Here is a 20,393-nt window from a genome sequence, read left to right on the forward strand (position 1 = left end):
GGTATATAACACTAACAAGGTATCTATTGTCTTAGTCCGTTTTCACATTATCCGATCCGATATCGGATGTCGGAAGGATTTAAATGGAAAAAATCCAAGATAGCGTCTGTAATGTATGGGGTATCAGTCCTACATCCGATATCGGATCGGATAATGTGAAAACGCATTTAGTCTCATTAATTATTACTTATGTCAGAGTTTCACTAATTATTTCTTTTTATTCATTTATTATCTCAGTTTAGGTTTATACGAGTACCAAACGAGTAGTATACGAGTAGAAAATATATTACCAAAACAATACAAACTATCACTAATTTATTATAAATACGTAATCCAAAGTGCCACACCTAGTCGGCCAGTGCATGGCCTACGTTGCCGATGGTTAAGGGTGCTCGGAGTGACATACAAGAAACGCTGAACTATCCGCGTTGTGTCCAAGACGAAGCCTGACCGATGAAGCTAGCAAGTCTCTCTACTTGTTAGCTGAAATACTGTCAAACCGTTCACTGTGATTACTCAGATTATTATAAGCAAAATGATCTTCGAATGAACTTTCTGGACAATTGAGATGCATGGGCGCAGTCGAAACCAGCTCGCCCCTTCAGCCGTGTCCCGTTGAAAATCGGAAAGATTATTTTCCTTAGCACATTTAATGTTTACAAATTGGATTCGCCTTCTGTCACCTAAACTGGTAAATTTATGTATGAGGTTATTGGTCATACAATTATTAATTTATACCGTTATTAATTCTGTATCTCTACTCGCATTGCTGCTGCGATTCTAAAATATTTAATATCCATATTATGAATATTCAATAAATCATACAATGACATTTGTGATGTGACATGGATGTCACATCTGTTGGCACAATGATTGCGTTTTGTTGAACGTATTTGAGTTCAACATATAGGTTTATTATCACTAAGTATATTATATTAATGAACAACGAAACGGATGTGACATTTTCCTAGTCCACCAACGTCATCTAGTCATTTTATTTGGCAATAATTAGACTACTTGCGAACAAACTTAGCCAGCGAAGCTTTTATTATTAGCGAAGCTATTAAAATAAAGTTTTTTGATAGTTATTCATAATATAATATAAAAAAAAGTAAAAATATGGGTGAAAATATGTTTTTTTCCACTCCCGGGTTACGAAACAACGCCATCTAGTTTTAAAGCAAAAATTAAGCTTTTTTCAGGGGTACGCTTTTTTGTATGAGCTATATCAGTCTAGTATTAAATGGTCCTTGGTAGTATCCAAGTATTCCAAGTTAGATGTTTAGGTACGCCACGAAAGAGTCTAGAGTTTCCGGTGACACTTTGCTGGAACGTCAGTCTTCCGCGACCACGGCCAGTGCAACCTGGCCCGAAACGTTGGGAAATAAAAAGGTAAAAGTGACGGAAGTAGCTTCACCTATCCAATGAGTATGGAGATTATAGGTACACCTATACCAATGAGGAAGAGGCTGATAGAGAATATCCATTGCTCGTCCTGTTTGTACCTACTTAACCACTTTGTCAGCCTATTTCAAAACTTCTACTATATGTCGGACAATCCTTCGAGTCTACACATGAATTACCTAGTTGGCTAAAATAGCAAAATCATCATTTGCTGCTTTTTTGTACTGGTGGATAGGGTCTGCTAAATTTGGGACTAAATAAGTTACATTACCTACTGTAGGAAGATTATTTTCTACCGAGCCTCTGTTCCTTCCTAATGAGAAGCACTAGTTTACGTCAATGTTTTACATAGGTAGGTAGTTATTAGACTTCAGGGCTCCCATCATATTTCTAGGTATTTGTATATTTAGATACATATATCCAGCCCAACTAAAAATAGACAATACATAATTATGGCAGTAGAGCAGAAAACGATAACACTTTCGTTGCCAGGAAAGTCACTAATTAAATACGAAGTAACTTTTACTGACAAAAACTCAGCTGTTAAGTTGTTCCTACGTAATTATTAGTTTACCTAAGCCGTGCGCCTATTCAACACCCACAAAGCAATAATTATATGCAGAAGATTGTATAATTATTCCGATAGTAAGTGCTGCTTGCACAGTTTACAAAAACAGCTTTCAAAGTTCGCGTGTGAATCCACGGCTTACAAATATTAGCATCATCTAGTAATCTAGTGGTACGCGCGCGGTTCTCACGTCGCGCATTCGAAACCCGAAGACAGGTGCCGGCGCGCGCATCGGCCATAACATCCTCGCCTGTTGCATCGTTCGCTTGTCGAATGACTGTTCCGTGCCCAGCATAACAATTGCTTACACATAATAAAACATACCATATTCGGATGGGACGTGCTGTGCGGTAATGTTTGTTCCCAAACTTAGATTCAGTGAGTTCTAGTGACAGTTCGGTGACGATGCCGGGACACGCCGGGAGCCCGTATTGGGCCGCTGTGGACTTTGATAGCGAGGGTGAGGAGCAACAGGAGTCTCCGAACCACCGTGTGTACTTGGACCCTTGGGATAATGAAGCTTACGGGATAATTCAGGATACGGACGCAAGTCCGGGGGAGAATTTGCATTCGTTCGCTGGCGAGCCAGTCAGTGCTAGTTTTTACTATGTTCCGACTAAAAACTATGACTCTGAGGAAGAAGCGCCGGCGCCCCCGCCGCCTAGGAGAAACGTGACACCACCAGAGATCATTCCATGTGAATATGCTGTGTACGGGAGGAAGATGTCCAGAGTAATACCAGAAATGATATACAATGAGAGACCAATGCGTAAGTACGCACAAAGTAATGAAACAAAGGAGGATATGTCTTTTGTTTCTGGCTAAGCCACAATCGAGGAACTTAATGTTACCTACATACTATATAGTTGATAACACCTGGGTAATTATCGACAGGTGTTTTAGTTGAACTAGTAGAGCGCGATATACGTATTAAATTATTTATGCTTGTCTAACTTACCGGCTTAAATAAACTGTTTATAAATTGACACACATCATAGCAGCTGTTGACCTAAATATTGAAAAAGATTCCAGACACGTATTTTAACTGAACTACCGTCAGAACCGCTTTCATCCAAACTCCCAAAACATCGAACGCGGAAATAATTTTCCGAACCGTTCAATGTCCGAACGAACTCTCAATATCCGGTCCAGACTTTTTTCTCCCATTTAGTACAATAATCGAGGTTTAACCTGCAATAGAATCTTATGCATGAGATAGATAATAAACTGCCTATTTTCTAAAATATCCTACAGCTAAAACAACTAGGACTAATGTAAATAATATGTATGTATATATATGCCTTCTTGAGTTTCTCTAAATTTTGCAATCCAATTTCTCTCGACATTTCTATTATGAATAATTTTGTGTTTAGACAAACTTTGTCCAATTTTGACCCTGTTAACTGGTTTGGAAAGTCAATTCCGTAAACTTTAGTATTTTTTTAATAAACTTAAAAAGAGATAAAACCTATAAAATTGAGAAAAAGGTAAACAAGCAATTTTTTAATTCGTAATTACGTTTATTTATTTATTTAAACTTTATTGCACAATTTAAAAAAATGTACAAATGGCGGACTTATTGCCAAGGCATTAGAGAATGCCTTGGCGGACTTATTGCCAAGGCATTAGAGAATGCCTTGGCAATAAGTCCGCCATTTGTACATTTTTTTAAATTGTGCAATAAAGTTTAAATAAATAAAAACTGGACTGGAAGAGTCCAGTCCACCATAGGTCAAAACAGAAATTCGCGAATATGGGCGCAGTTGGGGTGCAGAGAGAAAAATAATTGGTAAACAAATGAAAACAATGAAATATATGTTAAATATAAATAGAGTCAAGGCAATCATTTGGGCTCCTGTGATGTTCTGATGTTGCTTGTGTCCATGGGTGATGATGACCGCTACCCAGCAGGCGGCTCGTATGCTCAGTTGCTTACCACAAGAAACGGTGTCCTGCCGTTTCGCCAAAAAACGTTTCGTCAAATTTCATTTCCCAATAATCATATCGCAATAGTTTCATTTCCCAAAGTATTGTTTGGCAAAGATATGTTTCGCAATAAATTTGTTTGGTCAAATTATCATTTGGCACAATTTTACTTTGTCAAATTTTATTTAGACAAAACTTTATTTCGCAAACGTTTTTAATGGCAAAACTTATATCCCAAAAACATGTTTGGTTAAAATTTCACATCGCAAAGTTCGAAAATATTTAGGCATTTGCATTTTCATTTCTACGGGATCGTATTTTACCAAAGATTTTTTGCCAAATTTAAGTTAAAATCTGTCAAATGATAATTTCAGTTTTATTCCCAAGTGCTTCAGTTGGACAGAAAAAGGATACTCATCTTTATTTTTGTCAAATTAATTACTAGACAAAATTATTTTGTCAACTAAGTACCTATTTTTTTTGTCAAAAAATGTTTCTACGTACACCATGCAAAGCCACGTTTGACAATAAATATTACAAGGCATAAATGTAATGTAATAATTTTATTAGTATTGTAACAGAAAAGTCGTGTGTGACAAAGTCAGTTTAGGTGCGACGACGAGCGAAGCGAGGAGGAGCGTGTTAGGTTGACAATTAGCAAACCGGAAATGATTTTTTAAAGTAATTAAAAATTAATAGGACATAATGGTCTTGAAAACATCAGGTTTCTTTTAATAAAATGTATCCGGACATGTAAGTGAAAATGTCATCCTTGACATTTGCAGCAGAAGGAAAAAAGTACGACATATACACATTATTTCACACAAATCTTGGACACAAAGTATAAAATCAACCAACAAATTTCCAGTGCGCCATTTAATTACAATATATTGGGAAATGGAAATTTTGCCTAACAATACCTTTGACTAAATAATATTTGGTAAAATGAAATTTGACCAAGTAAATATTTTGGGTAACAAATACTTGCCAAAAAAAGTTTTGCTAAATGTCAATTTGCGATAAGTTGTTTTGCCAAACGTTTATTTGGGAAATGATAATTTGGGAATAATAGTTTGGAATGTGAAACTTTGGGATACATCATATTCAGAAATGCAAAATATAATAAGTACCTTTTTATTATTTTGGAACTCACCTAATACGTCATGTCCGTCTTTGGCGCCGTCATTACCATAAATTATGCGATACTCAATCGGGCAATGGCCAGAACTTAAAGTTTCCGAGCATAATATTACTTGTTACAAAAGGACTGGCAGACGGGCAGGGCAACAAAAAAACACAACGTTTAGTATAAAATATAAGATCGCTCTAAGCTTCTTATACCTAAACGTTGCGTTTTTGTTTTTCGGGAGATAGAATCGAAGAAATCGCCAATAGGAAGTCCAATCGACATGCAAAGCCACTTTTCGAATGTTACCTCTAACACACCTTTACGGCCCAGCCACGACATTGGTCTAAGCGCGACAGCGGTGAGCGGCAGCCATACGTGCGAATGAAAAGTCCCATCGCTGTGTCTCGCTCCAATGTATGGCCGCCGCTCACCGCTGTCGCGCTTAGACCAATGTCGTGGCTGAGCCGTTAGATAGGTGCATCAACAGCGCAGTTAAGTTTATTTGTCTATTACAACTGATATCGTTTTCCCACCAGTTAACAGCAGCTGATAACAGGGTCGAGTGGAAAAACCGAAGGAAGGCCTTTACCCAGCAGTGGGACACTAAAAGAGGATAATTAAAAAAAATTACAACTGAACCTCTAACATAAATTTTAGGCGTTTTAGAATAATGTAAGAGTGTTAAAAGTCACAGAAAATGTATGTAATTTTTTATTTTAGTAAGAAACCGATTGAGGTGTTCACTTTTTCTATAGATACATTATACGTGACGTTTACGATCGATTAATATAGGTACTTATTTTAACCCTTTAACTGCCAAAGACGTCAACTAACGCGCACGGAAACTGCCCAATATCAACCTTCATGCATTGCGACAAGGTTTTCGATGACGCGCGTGATAGGCGTGGCATTCTTTTGAGCCTCATGGTGGAGGCACTTTATAACACAGCTAAGTGCATTTTCACATTATCCCTTCCGATATCGGATGTAGGAAGGATTTCAAAGGCAAAAATCAAAGATGTCGGCTTAGATATGATATATCGGTCCTACATCCGATATCGGATCGGATAATGTGAAAACGCACTAAGAGTACCTACACTCCAAAGAATTTTAATTAAAGAACGTTCTAATCCAGGAGACCGACGAAGATCCATGTACATCGAGGAGCCAGTGTACGCCCCCCACCCGATGATCTACGAGCCCCTTTACGGGCACGTGCTGCCCCCGGCCCCCGGCTACCTCCCCCCGCCACCGCGCTCCAGGATGTCGCTGCCGCACCACCCCGAGTACATGATGGCAAACCTTGGGTATGGGAAGCATAGGAGACATTCAAGGTGAGTCTCTGGAAACCTTTGTTACCAGAGGTACTACAGTAGTTGGGTCCATGAAAGTAAACCTTGAATAGGAAGAGGCGTTACATTTTGATTATCTACCTATCCATGTAGGTATAGTATCCTGCAGAGTGTCTCAAGTCACTCTGCGAACAAATTTCTATGCACGGGGGTCAACTCTGCAGCTTACCTACCCGAGAAGCCAGTGTACGCCCCTCACCCGAGCTCCTGTACGGGCACGTGCTGCCCCCCCCCCTCGGCTACCTCCTCCCGCCGCCGCGCTCGAGGATGTCGCTACCACATGATGGCGAACCTTGGATATGGGAAGCATAGGAGACATTCCAGGTTAGCCCCTACCCGAATGATACATTTAATATCTTTTAATAACAATATGCATAATAACGACGTCTTCTGTCGCTTAAAATTACTCCAAAGTGCCGCCGCAGTTTGCAAAGTTCGGTGCTCCCGATAGGCCCACAATCAATCCATTATCTAATCCTATCTTATTAGTATCATAATTCCAGGACTGCTATGCTGTTGTAGACTGATGACAACCTCCCTTACTAGTTTTTACCGGACACGTAGGCTAGGCACAACAAAAAACTAAGTTCATCACTTGATACTTTTATGTTTAGGTGCTTATGACATTCGCACACATTTGTTATCAAATTCAATACATGTATTGTTTGTAGCGATAGGTCTCAGTCAATATAGTCGTGTAGACTATTTTATCGTGGCTCAGCTTATGGAAAAGATGATCTATTGCTACTTTCTAGTCACAGTACTTATTTGATGACTCGTCTTACGAAGGTGCTTTGTTCTTACGGAAAATGAATGGACAACAAACAAACACTGTTTTACTTAGATAACACAACAACTGTGTCAATGGTCCAAACACTTATGACACAGTAATTTTGTAGTCATTATCTATTAACACTAAATACGAAAGTTGTATCTCAGGAATGCTCTATGTGAATGTGGTATGATATACAAACAACGCAACATATGATACAATGTTCCCTGTGTCCAGCTAAGTGCACTGCAGAAGACCTTATAAAGGGAGGTGTAAAATATTATTTAGTTTAATAACTTATGATGCTTTCACACGATAAGAAGAAGAAGAAGAATCTAAGGAATGATTTTATGTAAGGAGGGTTTAGATTTTTAGCTTTTTCTTTAGAGTCGTTTACTTATGTAGGTCATTTCCCTGTACAAAACTGCGGTATTGTACCACCGGTAATAGCACCTAAAACTGTAAACCCCCAAAATAAGTCAACAACCATGTTCAAACACCATTTCATAGATTTAACCGCATATAAGCACAGCGGCGTTCCGCGCACTGATCACAAATGCCTGCGCCAGATCGTGCATTCTTTAAATGCGAGAACACGAGAGAAATGAATTCTTCGGGAAACCAGAGTAACATGACCCCTTGTTCTGGAACAACTAAGTATAATCTAACAATGCTTCTACTGGTTTTCTCAAGCCTCAGACTCGACAGTTCTAGAAGTTGTGTCGGAACTTGTACCACAAAACGCAGACGTTTCACGCTAATGATACGATTAATAGAAACTCTCAGGGAACCATCTGTGCGGGTTTCTAACACTCTCGACAGCTGGCGCTACCGGTCATTATGATGTTTTTGCGTTGCAGCGAAAGTTGCAAGTACCTATCGTTGCGTAGGTATTGAATGCGTATTGCGTTCGTTCGCATAAGAGGTCGATTCGATACCAATAGTTCCTGGTGGTATCGCTACCAAGTTTGCTTTTGTGAAATACACCAAAACAGTTTGAGAGTCATCTAATGTCTTCTTAAAGATCCATACTATGTCATACCAATCGATCGATATTGTAAAATATGTCTACGAAGATAAATCGATCGATTCGTGTGATAATTAACACCCTAAAATTGTATTCCTTACTGCGGAAAGAAGAAGTACCTATATATTACCGCTAATAAATTGAGACGGAAAATGAATGAAATCATGATTTCTCCTGAATAATCCTGATACATTTTTCGTAGATAAAAAGATGTCAGGAGATGGGTGGAATGGGTACGACTTTTCTAGAAAATACAAATCCCATAACAATTGAACTTAAAACCGACCGAATTTATTATGCCATCTTAACAAAGTAAACAGTGCATAATAAACCTTAGAATGAATTTAACTACTTAAATAGACATGCATTTACCGTGAGTTCCCATTCTCATCGCCAAAGCGCGTGACGACTTCCACGGAAAACATTAACGACAAAAACGCACGCTGTTCGGTGCACCATGTATGTAAGTTCCTAGGGTTGTCAAATTAGGGCTTCCGCTATGGAGAATTCCACGAAATAGTCTTCCATTGTCCCGTTCAAACGCGAATTTTCTGCAAATTGGCTGGTGCAAGAGGATATTTTTCTAAGACAATGTGCAGAATTAAGCACAGAAACATGATCGCCTGCTTTAAACGCAGACAAAACAAAACACATCGCAACTTCGCAAGCACACGAAATATAAAGCGTTTGTACGGGACAGCCCATGAAATGCGCCTATGTGAGGCGGGTTCGATCCCCAGGGCGCGATCACAAGACTTAAGGAGTCCCTTAGCATGGTTTGGAGATGGAAAAAGTAGTCCCGATAAATTAGGGAAAATTTCAAGTGCCCTACCAAGTGTAGATTACGGGCCCTAGGTCTCTAAATCAGGGCTTGTCTACTCGTATTACTGTGCAAACGTGCCTACTAGGCAGCTAAACCTATTTTTTAACCGCCTTCCAAATCTCAAGGGAAGGGGTTCTCAATTCGTCTTTTTTTTTTTAATGTTTGTTCCTCGATATCTCCGTCGTTACTGGACCGATTTTGAAAATTTTTTTTGATTCAATGTATATGCATACAGATTGGTCCTATTTTTCTCAGAACCCAGTTCTGGTGGTGGGATCCTGGAGAAATCGAGGGAACTCCTCAAATCTGAAAGGCATACATATGGTGATTTTTGTGTTTTTAAAGGAACAGCATGCATTTACGTACGGAACAGTGACATTTGGTGCAGTGGAACTCCTGATGATGGTCAGAACGGAACTCCTCAAATCTGAACGGCACACTTATAGTGACTTTGGTATTTTTATAAGAACAGCATGCACTTACGTACAGAACAGTGACATTTGGTGCAGTGGAACTGCTGATGATGGTCAGAACGGAACTCCTCAAATCTGAACAGCACACTTATAGTGACTTTGGTATTTTTATAAGAACAGCATGCACTTACGTCCAGAACAGTGACATTTGGTGCAGTGGAACTGCTGATGAAGAGTGAGCCGCCCCTGGTTAGAGTTCCGTTCTGATAATCATTCTCATCTGTAAGTACTTCAGAATCATCCAAATTTCAAAATTGGTTCAGAAATGACGGAGATATCGAATAACAAACATTAAAAAATATACAGACGAATTGATAACATAATCCAACATTTGAAAGTATTTATCACCAGAACCCCAAAGGAAGGCGGTTTTTTTTTCTTAAAAATTATTTAGATAACCACTGAATTGTATGGTTATAGAATCCAAACGTAATCCTTCAAATAAGTAAAACGTTAACATATTAACACGCCTTACATATATTAAAAATAATTTACTAAGTAATTTGTCTAGGTACTCGTAAATATTGGCTTTCACGTTTAACTTATACCTAAATATTGTCTTTTCACTTAAAAACTATGGACTTTTACCTTCCACATTCAATGAAAACTCTCATTCATTCACCCGAAGGAAAAAACAATGCCTTTCGATAATCTCCACAGTCTAAAACAATAATTGCTATAATGATTAATTCCCCACGTTGCAAATTGCAGCCCTACGCTCTATTATCATTATAACGACGCCTCACAAGTACTGTCGGCATCAGATATACCTGAGCGAGCAATGTTCTCAAAAATATCTTAACACGCACTGACAATAGGCTTGTTTAGATGTTTGTGAGCACTTTGGCCGACTCGATGTATATGATGGCGGGCCTCGGGCCTCGTGTGAATGCTCGCCGGTTTTTGCTTCCTACAAATGAAAGTTGCACCTGTGTGATGGGAATCTAGCTCGGTTCTTGTTTGGAGAGAAACCGACATTGACCTCCCCTGACCGGTGCGTTGCGTCATGTGACATCGTAATTTGCAATGTTTGCCGATTGTGTTTGGATAATCTCGTTGACGAAAAAATTCGGACATCCGAGCGAAATGAAAAAAAAAAAGTCATTTGGAGACTTTGGAGTGGGCAACTTTTTACGTAGGTAACTACCGATGTAGGAAAAAAATTGTTTCAATTTTTTTTTTCAAATTCAGTTCTGGTCACAATTTCCGAATTTTGACAGCATGCCTACTTTTTACCCGAATACGGCAACGCAAAAGGATAGTTAAGATTTTGACCGGTATGTACGAGTATGTGGGTATATGTATGTCGATATATTAGGTATGTTCATCTGTTCCCTCGTAACTTAGTAGACTTTTTTTGAGCGAAGTGGGAGTGAACAGATTTTTTATTTTCTAGCATTAAGTATACTTTCCTACTGACGAAACTAATTTTGGATATGTACACTCGTGTTAGATAATCCCATTTTCTAAGTACTAACAAACGTAGAAATGTGTAATGGCAAGAATGGCCAATACGTAATCTATAAAACATGATCCACTGTAACGGCTTTTCCTACTTCGGATTCTTTAGAAGCGAAAGTGTTGTAGGAAACATTAAAGGTGATATTATGTAGTAGATTCTTTTTTAAGTTATTGATATCAATTCCAAATATGCGGGTAACTTGTTTTTCGACTCATTGACTACCTATAATGGTAACTTACTACGCAGACTTTCATTATGGGCCCCCGACTACTAGTAGGTACACTATAATGACTTAATTATGAAAGACTTTAGTTAACTATATTAATTATTTAGTATAGTTAATTTATTGATTTAAACTAACACGATCTTCACTCATATTACTAAATTAAAACGGGACTTAATCGCGTAAAACTTACGTTTTATATTTAACCCGACGTTTCGGACATGACATTACGTCCGTGGTCACGGGTAGACTGGCTGGGAGTTGTATCAACATCTTCTAGCTGTACGAGTTTTTCGAACTACCCGCACTTGATTAAATTAAAATTAAATTAATTATTAAATTGATTGATTAAATTGGGTTAAATATAAAACGTAAGTTTTACGCGATTAAGTCCCGTTTTAATTTAGTAATATAGTTAATTTAATTAATTTAAATAATTTGATTAATAGACGACCAAAGGATACTTAGAACAAAAGACTTCAACGAGCTTATTTTTCAGTGTATAATTATCTATTTCTTTTTTGTTATTTAGCAAATACTTATGTTAGAACAGTAATAACTTACATATACATATAATCACGCCTGTATCCCATAAAGGGGTAGGCAGAGCACATGAACTACAAAAGTTTCAGTGCCACTCTTGGCAAAAAGGGATTGATAGAAATCGAAATTGTGCCATTGCAGTGACAGGTTGCCAGCCTGTCGCCTACGCCACAATTTAACTCATATCCCACAGTCGACTTCTACGACACCCACTACCTAATAACTTATTTACTTCTTTAGTTATTATCAAGCCCTGACTTCGATTACTAAGAATCATTTATGCATTTTCAGAAAAACTTGCATGACAATATATTCGTTTTCTTACGATCTCCATTGAGTAGGTAATCATGGAATGTGAAGGCACTTTCTCCGATAGATGTTAATTAATCATAACTACTTACACGGTTAGAATAATAGATTAATCGAGTTAAATAATCAATATGTTATGGTATTTAATTGCCATTAGGCTGATTAGAGCGAAGCGGGAGTGACTTGGAAGATGGGTGATTAATTCTTATTATTTATTACTACCTGGAGGCGCACGGTGGAAAAGGAGGCTGGCTCAGTGGACCTTGGCTGGGCGCGCCTGGAGGAGGCCGCATCGGACCGGGAACAGTGGAAATCCTTCCTAAGAGCCCTATGCCCCTGATGAGGGACAACAGGATATAATCATCATCATCATCACTTATTAGTCACTAATGTAAAATACCCTATAATGGACGGTGATGCCGTTACGGACAAAACAAACACAAATCCTTAAAAATAAGTATCTAAAATTAGTTTCTAAAAACTGACGGCATTGTATCATAAACAAGAGTCATAGTGCATACGTGGAATACCTACCTATTGAAATTTCTGAAAACTTTAAATGTTTCAGTAAAAAAGAGATTTCAGTGTTATTGTTTATTTATTAGATGAAATCGCTGGTCTTTCAGTAAGTATCTGAAATAATACTTTAAGGGCCTGTTTCACAAACTCCAGAAAATAACACGCTCTCCTTCTTCTTGTGGGTCAAAAAAGATAAATTGTTATTTTTTATCTGCCAGATAACTTTAACTGAAGATTATGAAACCGGCCGTAAAATTTTTGTATAACCTATAACGAACATAAATTGGCGTCGATTTTTTTACTCCCGAGTGTAAATCATACGTATAGGCTACTTGGCCCTTTTTAAAAGTCTATTTTATAATATTTATTACTGTCCAATTAACCGAAAAACAATACTACCATATTTTATTACGACTTGACAACCGCAAAAAAAAATATTTATAAAGTTTACTTTAACTAAATTAGGCAAAAACATCATCATTAGCCATGTTAATCTATAGATTGTCTGCGCATGACGTAAATCGAATTGAGCACAAAATTTTCTGACATTTAAGTTATGAGGCATATATAGTTCATCATGTCAGTGATTGACTCGACATGAAGATTTTTAATCGAAAATAAGTAGCCACCATATTACACTTTTAATACCCAAAATCTATAAAAATTGGTTTTTTATGTCAAATACTAGAGGAAATAATCATTTCTTGTGCCAAATTCGATAAGAGTCTAGTAGCCTATTGCCTACCCTATGATTAAAATGTTAATGGTTCAGTTACTCCAGTATAGTTACTTAAATAATCTTAGATCATATAAGGACTATGTGATATAACGTTTAAGATATAAGTAGGTAATTGTCCTTTTACTACAAGTGCCCCGGAAATAATGTAGCATAAGAACAATTACACCCACTTTCTAGTCACGGGCATGGATTACGTGAACACATTGTTGAGGTAAATTTGGATAGCGAGAAAGTCAAACAGCATACTCATACCGACCATGCTCATAATTGTCTTGTCTGAGCTGCGTGAGATGGACGCATGTTTCTTGTAAACATGCAACGGAATTGATTTAAATAACATCCATGTGCAAACTGCAAAGTATCTCCGTTTACAAAGTTATGTTAGTGAATGGTCAGTTTAAAGTATCATTTCGGACGTTAAATAACAACTTTTAAATGGAAGAGATTATTTTTGCCTTTGACGCAAAAACGAGTTTTTTATAAGTTTGACGTGTCTGTCTGTCTGTCTGTCTGTCCGTCTGTCTCTAGGCTTTTCTGTCTGTGTGTGTGTCTGTTGTTCATCGACTCCTGAACGGATGAACCGATTTGATTTTATCACCCTTGAAAGTTTTTTTTAAGAGGTTTAAAAGCTGTGTTAGTCTAAAGTGTTCTTAACCATGTTTCATGAAAATCGGTCCACTAGGTCGCGGTCGGGGATTTTTTCAAAATTTTAATTTTGTTGCCTTTGTACTAAGAGAAAAAGTTTTTTTTATTATATATGTGTCTTGTACTATAAAGTGTTTACTACTAGGTACACTACTACTACTACTAAACTACTACTAGTACTTTTAGTTGACTTCAGAACCTAATCTATGTTCCTAAAATAAATGGTCCTAAAACTCTTATGTAAAGTCATTTATCCTGTCTGAAGGTCTGTGTTTATGTCATATTACTTTTTTCCCATTTCTTACTCAATTTAGGTAACAGACATATCTGGAGGGGGCCTATAAGGTATTGTATATCTTGTAATACTTGCTCCCTATATGTAAAATAACTGATGTGATGTCATATACGAACGATCTCACAAATGACTTTGCACTTCTTCAGTAATATTGTTCACAAATTGGTGAGAATACTCGTACGAGTCGTACGTACGGGAAGTTCGGTTATCTAACCGTCATGATCTATTGACACGGATGATAGATCGTAATCGTTGAAGACGGCACGGTTACGTGTTAATTGCACGGCCTCGTTGCGCGATATTGGACTATTTGTAATAGGTGTCAGTGTTTTCCTTTTTTTTTGTTTAGAGGGTAGGGGGGGGATGCAATTACCCTTGGGACTCCTTGTTAAGGGCTAATGAGGCCTCAAGTCTACCCACTAAGGCCTCAAGTCTGCAGGAACACTTGCGCTTTTCGTCTCTGTTACCACCAGCACCAGTCCGCAGTGCAGAGCACCACCTCCGGAGGCCCTTCATGATATTGTAGGTCGGCCATATATCGCGTTCCGCCAGGTATGCAAAAGGTCACGATCGATCTTTCACTGTCTACCATGGATTTGACCACGGCAGGCAGCGATAGATCCGGCCCCACTATGGCAATTACGTCAGCATGCTCTGGTCCCCACACTAGGCACTCCTTCACCGTGTTCTGTGCGGTATCAACTGCGGCGCCGCATTCGTGTCATTCCTCCGCTGGCTCTCTGCCAGCAATCTTGTGACCGCAATAATAGAGACCCCACACTAATCGGGTCCAAAGAGTATTGAATCACTACCTCTACCTCTAGGGTCCATAAGTGTCGGAGGCGACATCTAGTCAGGCTTGTTGAAAATATACAAATCGTGAGTAGACATTACATGCGTAGACCGATATCTACCAACGGAGTTAACCCGATTGCAACTTATAAGGTCTACAGTTGGGTTGCAGTATATCGGCCCGCAGTAGCATCGGCGTCTAACTAGTCAACAATATGATATTAACTGGTACCGGTGCATATGGCAAAGTCAAGCATCTAATCAGTAGCCAATGTAGCCATAAAGTTGACAAGATGCCAAACGTCTCTGGTGTTGTCAGCGTCTTAAGACATCGGAGACGTCAGTGTGACTGTGAGGTCTTTAAGATTCACAAATAGGTACAAAAGTCTCAGAAATGTCAGAATATCTGTGAAAATTTTAACATTTGTAACAGCTAGCTACTAGTAAGCTCCACAATGTTAACAATAACTTAAATTTTTACCAAAAACTGTCTACCTACGTTTCCCACGTTTCTATTACAATTCACTTTCGGCACTAAGGTTTTTATTGCCACTTGGATAATTATGTACTACTTACGCTACGTTTTATGTTACTATTGTTTTCGTCAATGTGATCTGAAACGTTTCCCCCAAACTCTCTAAACTACTAAAGCATTTAAACATTAATTCGATGACTCCTCATAGTTTCAGCGCTGAGTTACCAGTTACCACACTCTACTTACTAGGTTAACTTAGGTATGCTCTGAAGACTCTGGAGTCCGATAAGTTTGCTGTCGTTTACAATGATAAATGATAAACATTGTTACAGGTTAACGGACGCCTACGAGCACTTCGCGAACGAGCGGCTGTCTCCAGAATACGAGGACTGGGCGCGGCCCTTCCCCAAAACTGCGCCTGACAACTTCCACCTGTCTCGCTACGGGCATCTGCAGATCGACTACTCTTGCAGCTGGAACTCACTGGATAGGCTCATTAGGAACCAGTAAATAAGTACTTCGTACCTTAGCTTCCTTACCGAGCCCTGAAAAAGAACAGTTGGCCCTAAATACTATTAAGCGAGGGCGCGATCTTTTCACAAAACTACGGCTAACACTCATGCTATGGGCATCTGTAGATCGACTACTCTTGCAGTTGAAATTCGCTTGATAGGCTCATTAGGAACCAGTAAATAAGAAGTATCGGTAGTTTAAAAAGCTTGCAATTGAACGTTTAATACTTAGGACAGATGCACTTCCCGGCACGGTATGTAAGTCAAGTGTATGTAACTGGCGTCAGCCAATAGGGAATTATGTCAATATGCATGATTTTTTTATACGATTCTACTAGTTATTTACATGACTAAAAATACCTAAATATAACAAATCCAAAATATAAACTAAGAAACTAGAAAAAAAAAATTAAAACCGCTATCATTTACGGGCAATTTGGCGCGCTGGATCGAGCGTAATCTGACGTCACACGTCTGATCGTACACTACACTACACTACACACTACACGTAGTAAGAATATCGCTTTCGCATTCGCACTTACAGACGTCAAGACGTCATTATTTTTTGAAAATTTGTACAGGAATTTAAAAAAAAAACTCTTTTTGAAAATTATATTTTTTCAAACAAGTCTGTCAGTAAATAAGAACAAATAAAACTATATGCATCTTTTTCTTTAGGTAGCTATAGAAAAGGATACCTATAGTTTTCTTTGTTCTTATTTACTGACAGACTTGTTTGACAGAGTATAAATTTCACAATAAAATTACTATAAATTTCAAAAGTATTTTGTAAATTTACGTAGGTATGTTTTTTAGTAAATATTACAAATTACAACCAAACCAAACATTTTGGCCATTTTGGAGTTACGTGCAATTCCCTATTGTAGACTACATTTGCAGAAGGAAGATTAGTTCTATATACTGTACTAATTCTATGCTGTACTATGCATCTGTAGGTACTTGAAGGAATCGGAAAAGAATTGATACCTACTCGTATTTTAAATAAAGTATGTAAATAATGTGTTTTCGATGCAATGTTGCGTATATTCGCACGTGATGATGGTTCTAGACCCAAGTAAAGAATGAAAATATATTTTAATTATAGAATTAAGTTACATAAAAACGACATGTTCTTGTTAACTTGTATCCTATTTCATATTGTATATTCTATAAATAGGGGTACTTACTTACCTACCTTACCTATGTATAAAGCAAAATTGTTAAGAAAAAGTGTTGCTAAAACGATACGGCCAAAGATAATAAATGTTATATGAAATATATTTGTTATTTTTATTGAAGACCTACAAGACGAATCAAATATTGGTTAGCGGTAAGTTCTTACCTAATAATTTACGAATGGGTACTTCTGTAAGTTTTAGACGTCTCAATAGTATTTTTAAGCGCCGCCTCAAATCTCTCAAAAGAAGGTGGTTCTCAATTCGTCTGTATTTTTTTTTTGTTTATTTTTTATTTTTTTTAATGTTTGTTCCTCGATATCTCCGTCGTTACTGGACCGATTTTGAAAAATTTTTTTTTGATTGAATGTATATGAACCCAGTTCTGATGATGGGATCCTGGAGAAATCGAGGGAACACCTCAAATCTGAAAGGCATACATATGGTGATTTTTGTGTTTTTAAAGGAACAGCATGCATTTAGGTACGGAACAGTGACATTTGGTGCAGTGGAACTGCTGATGATGGCCAGAACGGAACTCTTCAAATCTGAACGGCACGCTTATAGTGACTTTGGTATTTTTATACGAACAGCATGCACTTTCGTCCAGAACAGTGACATTTGGTGCAGTGGAATTTCTGATGATGGTCAGAACCGAACTCCTCAAATCTGAACGGCACGCTTATAGTGACTTTGCCATTTTTATAAGAACAGCATGCACTTACGTCTAGAACAGTGACATTTGGTACAGTGGAACTGCTGATGATAGTCAGAACCAAACTCCTCAAACCTGAACGGCACACTCATAGTTACTTTGGTATTTTTGTAAGAAAAGCATGCATTTAAGTTCAGAACAGTGACATTTATTTAGTTATGTTTGTTAAGCATAATTATTGAGTTTTGAAGTCAAAGTTTGTCAAGCATCGATTTCTTATAATATAATCGGATTCATGAGGAATTGAGGAAACTCCTCAAACCTTAACGTTATACGTATATTCATTTGTGTTGCCATCTAATAATTAAAGCATTAAAAGCAGTTTAAAAAAATACTTACACATTTCTACATAATCCAACATTCGCAAGTAGCTTTCACCAGAACCCGAAAGGCGACGGTTTTTTTTTCTTAAAAATTATTACAACTTTACAGACTGGCAAACATGAGTAGGATTTAAAAAGTGAAATCATTGTCAGAATCGTTCCGTGTTCTACTTCCACACATTGATTTAAAAAGAACCATGCTACAATGACTCTCTTTTTAATTTCTTCACTTCGTAGCCATTCTAAACCTTTCAAGGAGTAGGTAGGTACAAATTCAGAATAAAACATAGATTGATAAGATAATTTTCTTGCACAGAGTTAAACATTATACTTATCTGGCCCCTATTACACCGCACTTTACTTTCCTACCGACTTTATTGATCAGAATTGCCATTTATTATGTCGATGTGGTTAGCTTTCGATACTTCATTAGATTGTGCTGAGATAATCGAGACTTAGCTTTCACCATTTGTCTGGAAAATTGATGTTGTGCATTTGTTTCTCTAGTTAATATCCGTGAAGAAACTTTACACGAAGTTAATAAGCCTATTTGTATCGTATTTATTGACAGGTTACAGCACAACAATTAAATGACTGCGTGGAATCACATCTATCATCGCATTTTGCAATGGTAAAACACAATACCTATGTAATTATTGTAAGAAGATGCGACCGCATCAATTCACCTTTCAGGGCGGCATCGATTCAGCTTCGAATAGATCTATCATCTATCGATTCAGCTTCGAATAGATCTAGCATCTATTCGAAGCTGAATGCGGAAAGGTGAATTGATGCGGATGCATCTTCTTACAATAATTACATAGGTAGGTATTGCGTTTTTCCATTGCAAACCTACGTAGACGTAAATAAACCTCCTATAAGGGTTCGGCTGTACCTGTCCCGCCTGATAGAAAGCGGTCATCGCAACCTATGGACGCCTGCAACTCAAGGAGTGTCACATGCGCGTTGCCGACCCATTAGAAACTTGTACACCCCTTTTTTGAAGAACCCCAGTTCATCGGGAATACCTCGGCAGAGAGCTCATTCCACAGCCGGAGCGTCCGCGGGAGGAAATTCCTCCGAAACCGCACCTCAGTTTTACGGGTTTTAATTCTATGTAGGTACCTACTACTTTATCTACGATCTACGAAAATGTTGAGCACCATCTATCAAAATCTAAAATGTATGTATAGGTACATCTGACATGTTCGGCCACACTATGACGACGGCAAATTAATTTAATGAAAAAATAAATATTATACATACCTACATAAACTCACTACTGTACTGCTAGACGGGGTACGCAGAGCACATATTTAAAGCTGCTCAAGTTTCAGTATCACTCTTGGGAATCAGGAGGTTGAAAGAAAAGTAAATTGTTATAATTATTGCAGTGGCAGGGGGGCCGATTTTTGAGTCTCACGGCGTTCGAATTCAGAAAATTGTCACTGAAAATTCACCGTTTTCAACCGGTATTTTAGTGACAGTGAGACTCAAAAATCGGCCCTCAGGTCCAGCCCATAGATCGTCTACACCACAATGGAACCCACATCACCACAATCGACTTCTACGACCCCCATGAGAGGAATGGTGGTAATGAATAAGTGGGACAAATATCACCTACATATCAATTAGTTTTTTATTAGGTACTCTTTCGATTCCATACAATTTCAACACAGTAGCTGACTTTATGAGTGTTGTGTCCAGTGGCCTCAGCTGTGAGGTCGTCCCACCAATAAATAAGCAGTTCACGCTCCAGAGGACCTATGCGCCCAAATATGCAAGCACTGAACTGGTCAAATGTAGGCCACGTGACGTAACATGAATAGTCAAGTAATTTTCATAATCGCATTCTTATTCAGTCCGATATAAAAGATAACAAACATAACGCAGATGCGCATACGCATAGAAGTAATTATTTTTGACTATGTTGGTTTCTTGCGTCATATTTGATTTTAATTGCCATAGTTTTGGGCGTTCTACATATTTATATAGGAAATACTTCGGCTATATGAATAGTAATGATCATTTTTAGGTGATCGTTAAAGATTTATTAAACTTGGTATAATTATTTTTTACCAAGAACTGGGTACTTGGGTAGTGTAATGAAATAATAAAATATGTGTAGTGTTGGTAAAGTACTCTACGTAATATATCCCGAAGCAGCTGTAAGTAAAGTAATTATAAAGGCA

At 37.9% G+C, this 20,393-nt stretch overlaps 1 protein-coding gene across 1 annotated transcript; it reads left to right on the top strand.

Moving 5' to 3' along the window:
• Positions 1 to 2,154: 2,154 nt before the first annotated feature.
• On the top strand, positions 2,155 to 16,579 carry LOC125228257. The gene is made up of 3 exons (XM_048132755.1): positions 2,155 to 2,741; positions 6,163 to 6,361; positions 15,809 to 16,579. Exons 1-3 carry the CDS (start codon positions 2,378 to 2,380, stop codon positions 15,984 to 15,986), a joined length of 741 nt encoding a protein of 246 aa, XP_047988712.1. The 5' UTR covers positions 2,155 to 2,377; the 3' UTR covers positions 15,987 to 16,579.
• Positions 16,580 to 20,393: the final 3,814 nt, after the last annotated feature.

This window comes from Leguminivora glycinivorella, chromosome 7, assembly GCF_023078275.1.
Source record: "Leguminivora glycinivorella isolate SPB_JAAS2020 chromosome 7, LegGlyc_1.1, whole genome shotgun sequence".
In the NCBI taxonomy this organism is placed as follows: domain Eukaryota; kingdom Metazoa; phylum Arthropoda; class Insecta; order Lepidoptera; family Tortricidae; genus Leguminivora; species Leguminivora glycinivorella.

Bases quoted from the DNA above. Each gene is read 5' to 3' on its own strand.
- LOC125228257 (XM_048132755.1), top strand. From the start codon at position 2,378: ATGCCGGGACACGCCGGGAGCCCGTATTGGGCCGCTGTGGACTTTGAT. The intron at 2,742-6,162 runs GTAAGTACGCAC...GTTCTAATCCAG, and splicing joins ATACAATGAGAGACCAATGC to GAGACCGACGAAGATCCATG. The intron at 6,362-15,808 runs GTGAGTCTCTGG...ACATTGTTACAG, and splicing joins AAGCATAGGAGACATTCAAG to GTTAACGGACGCCTACGAGC.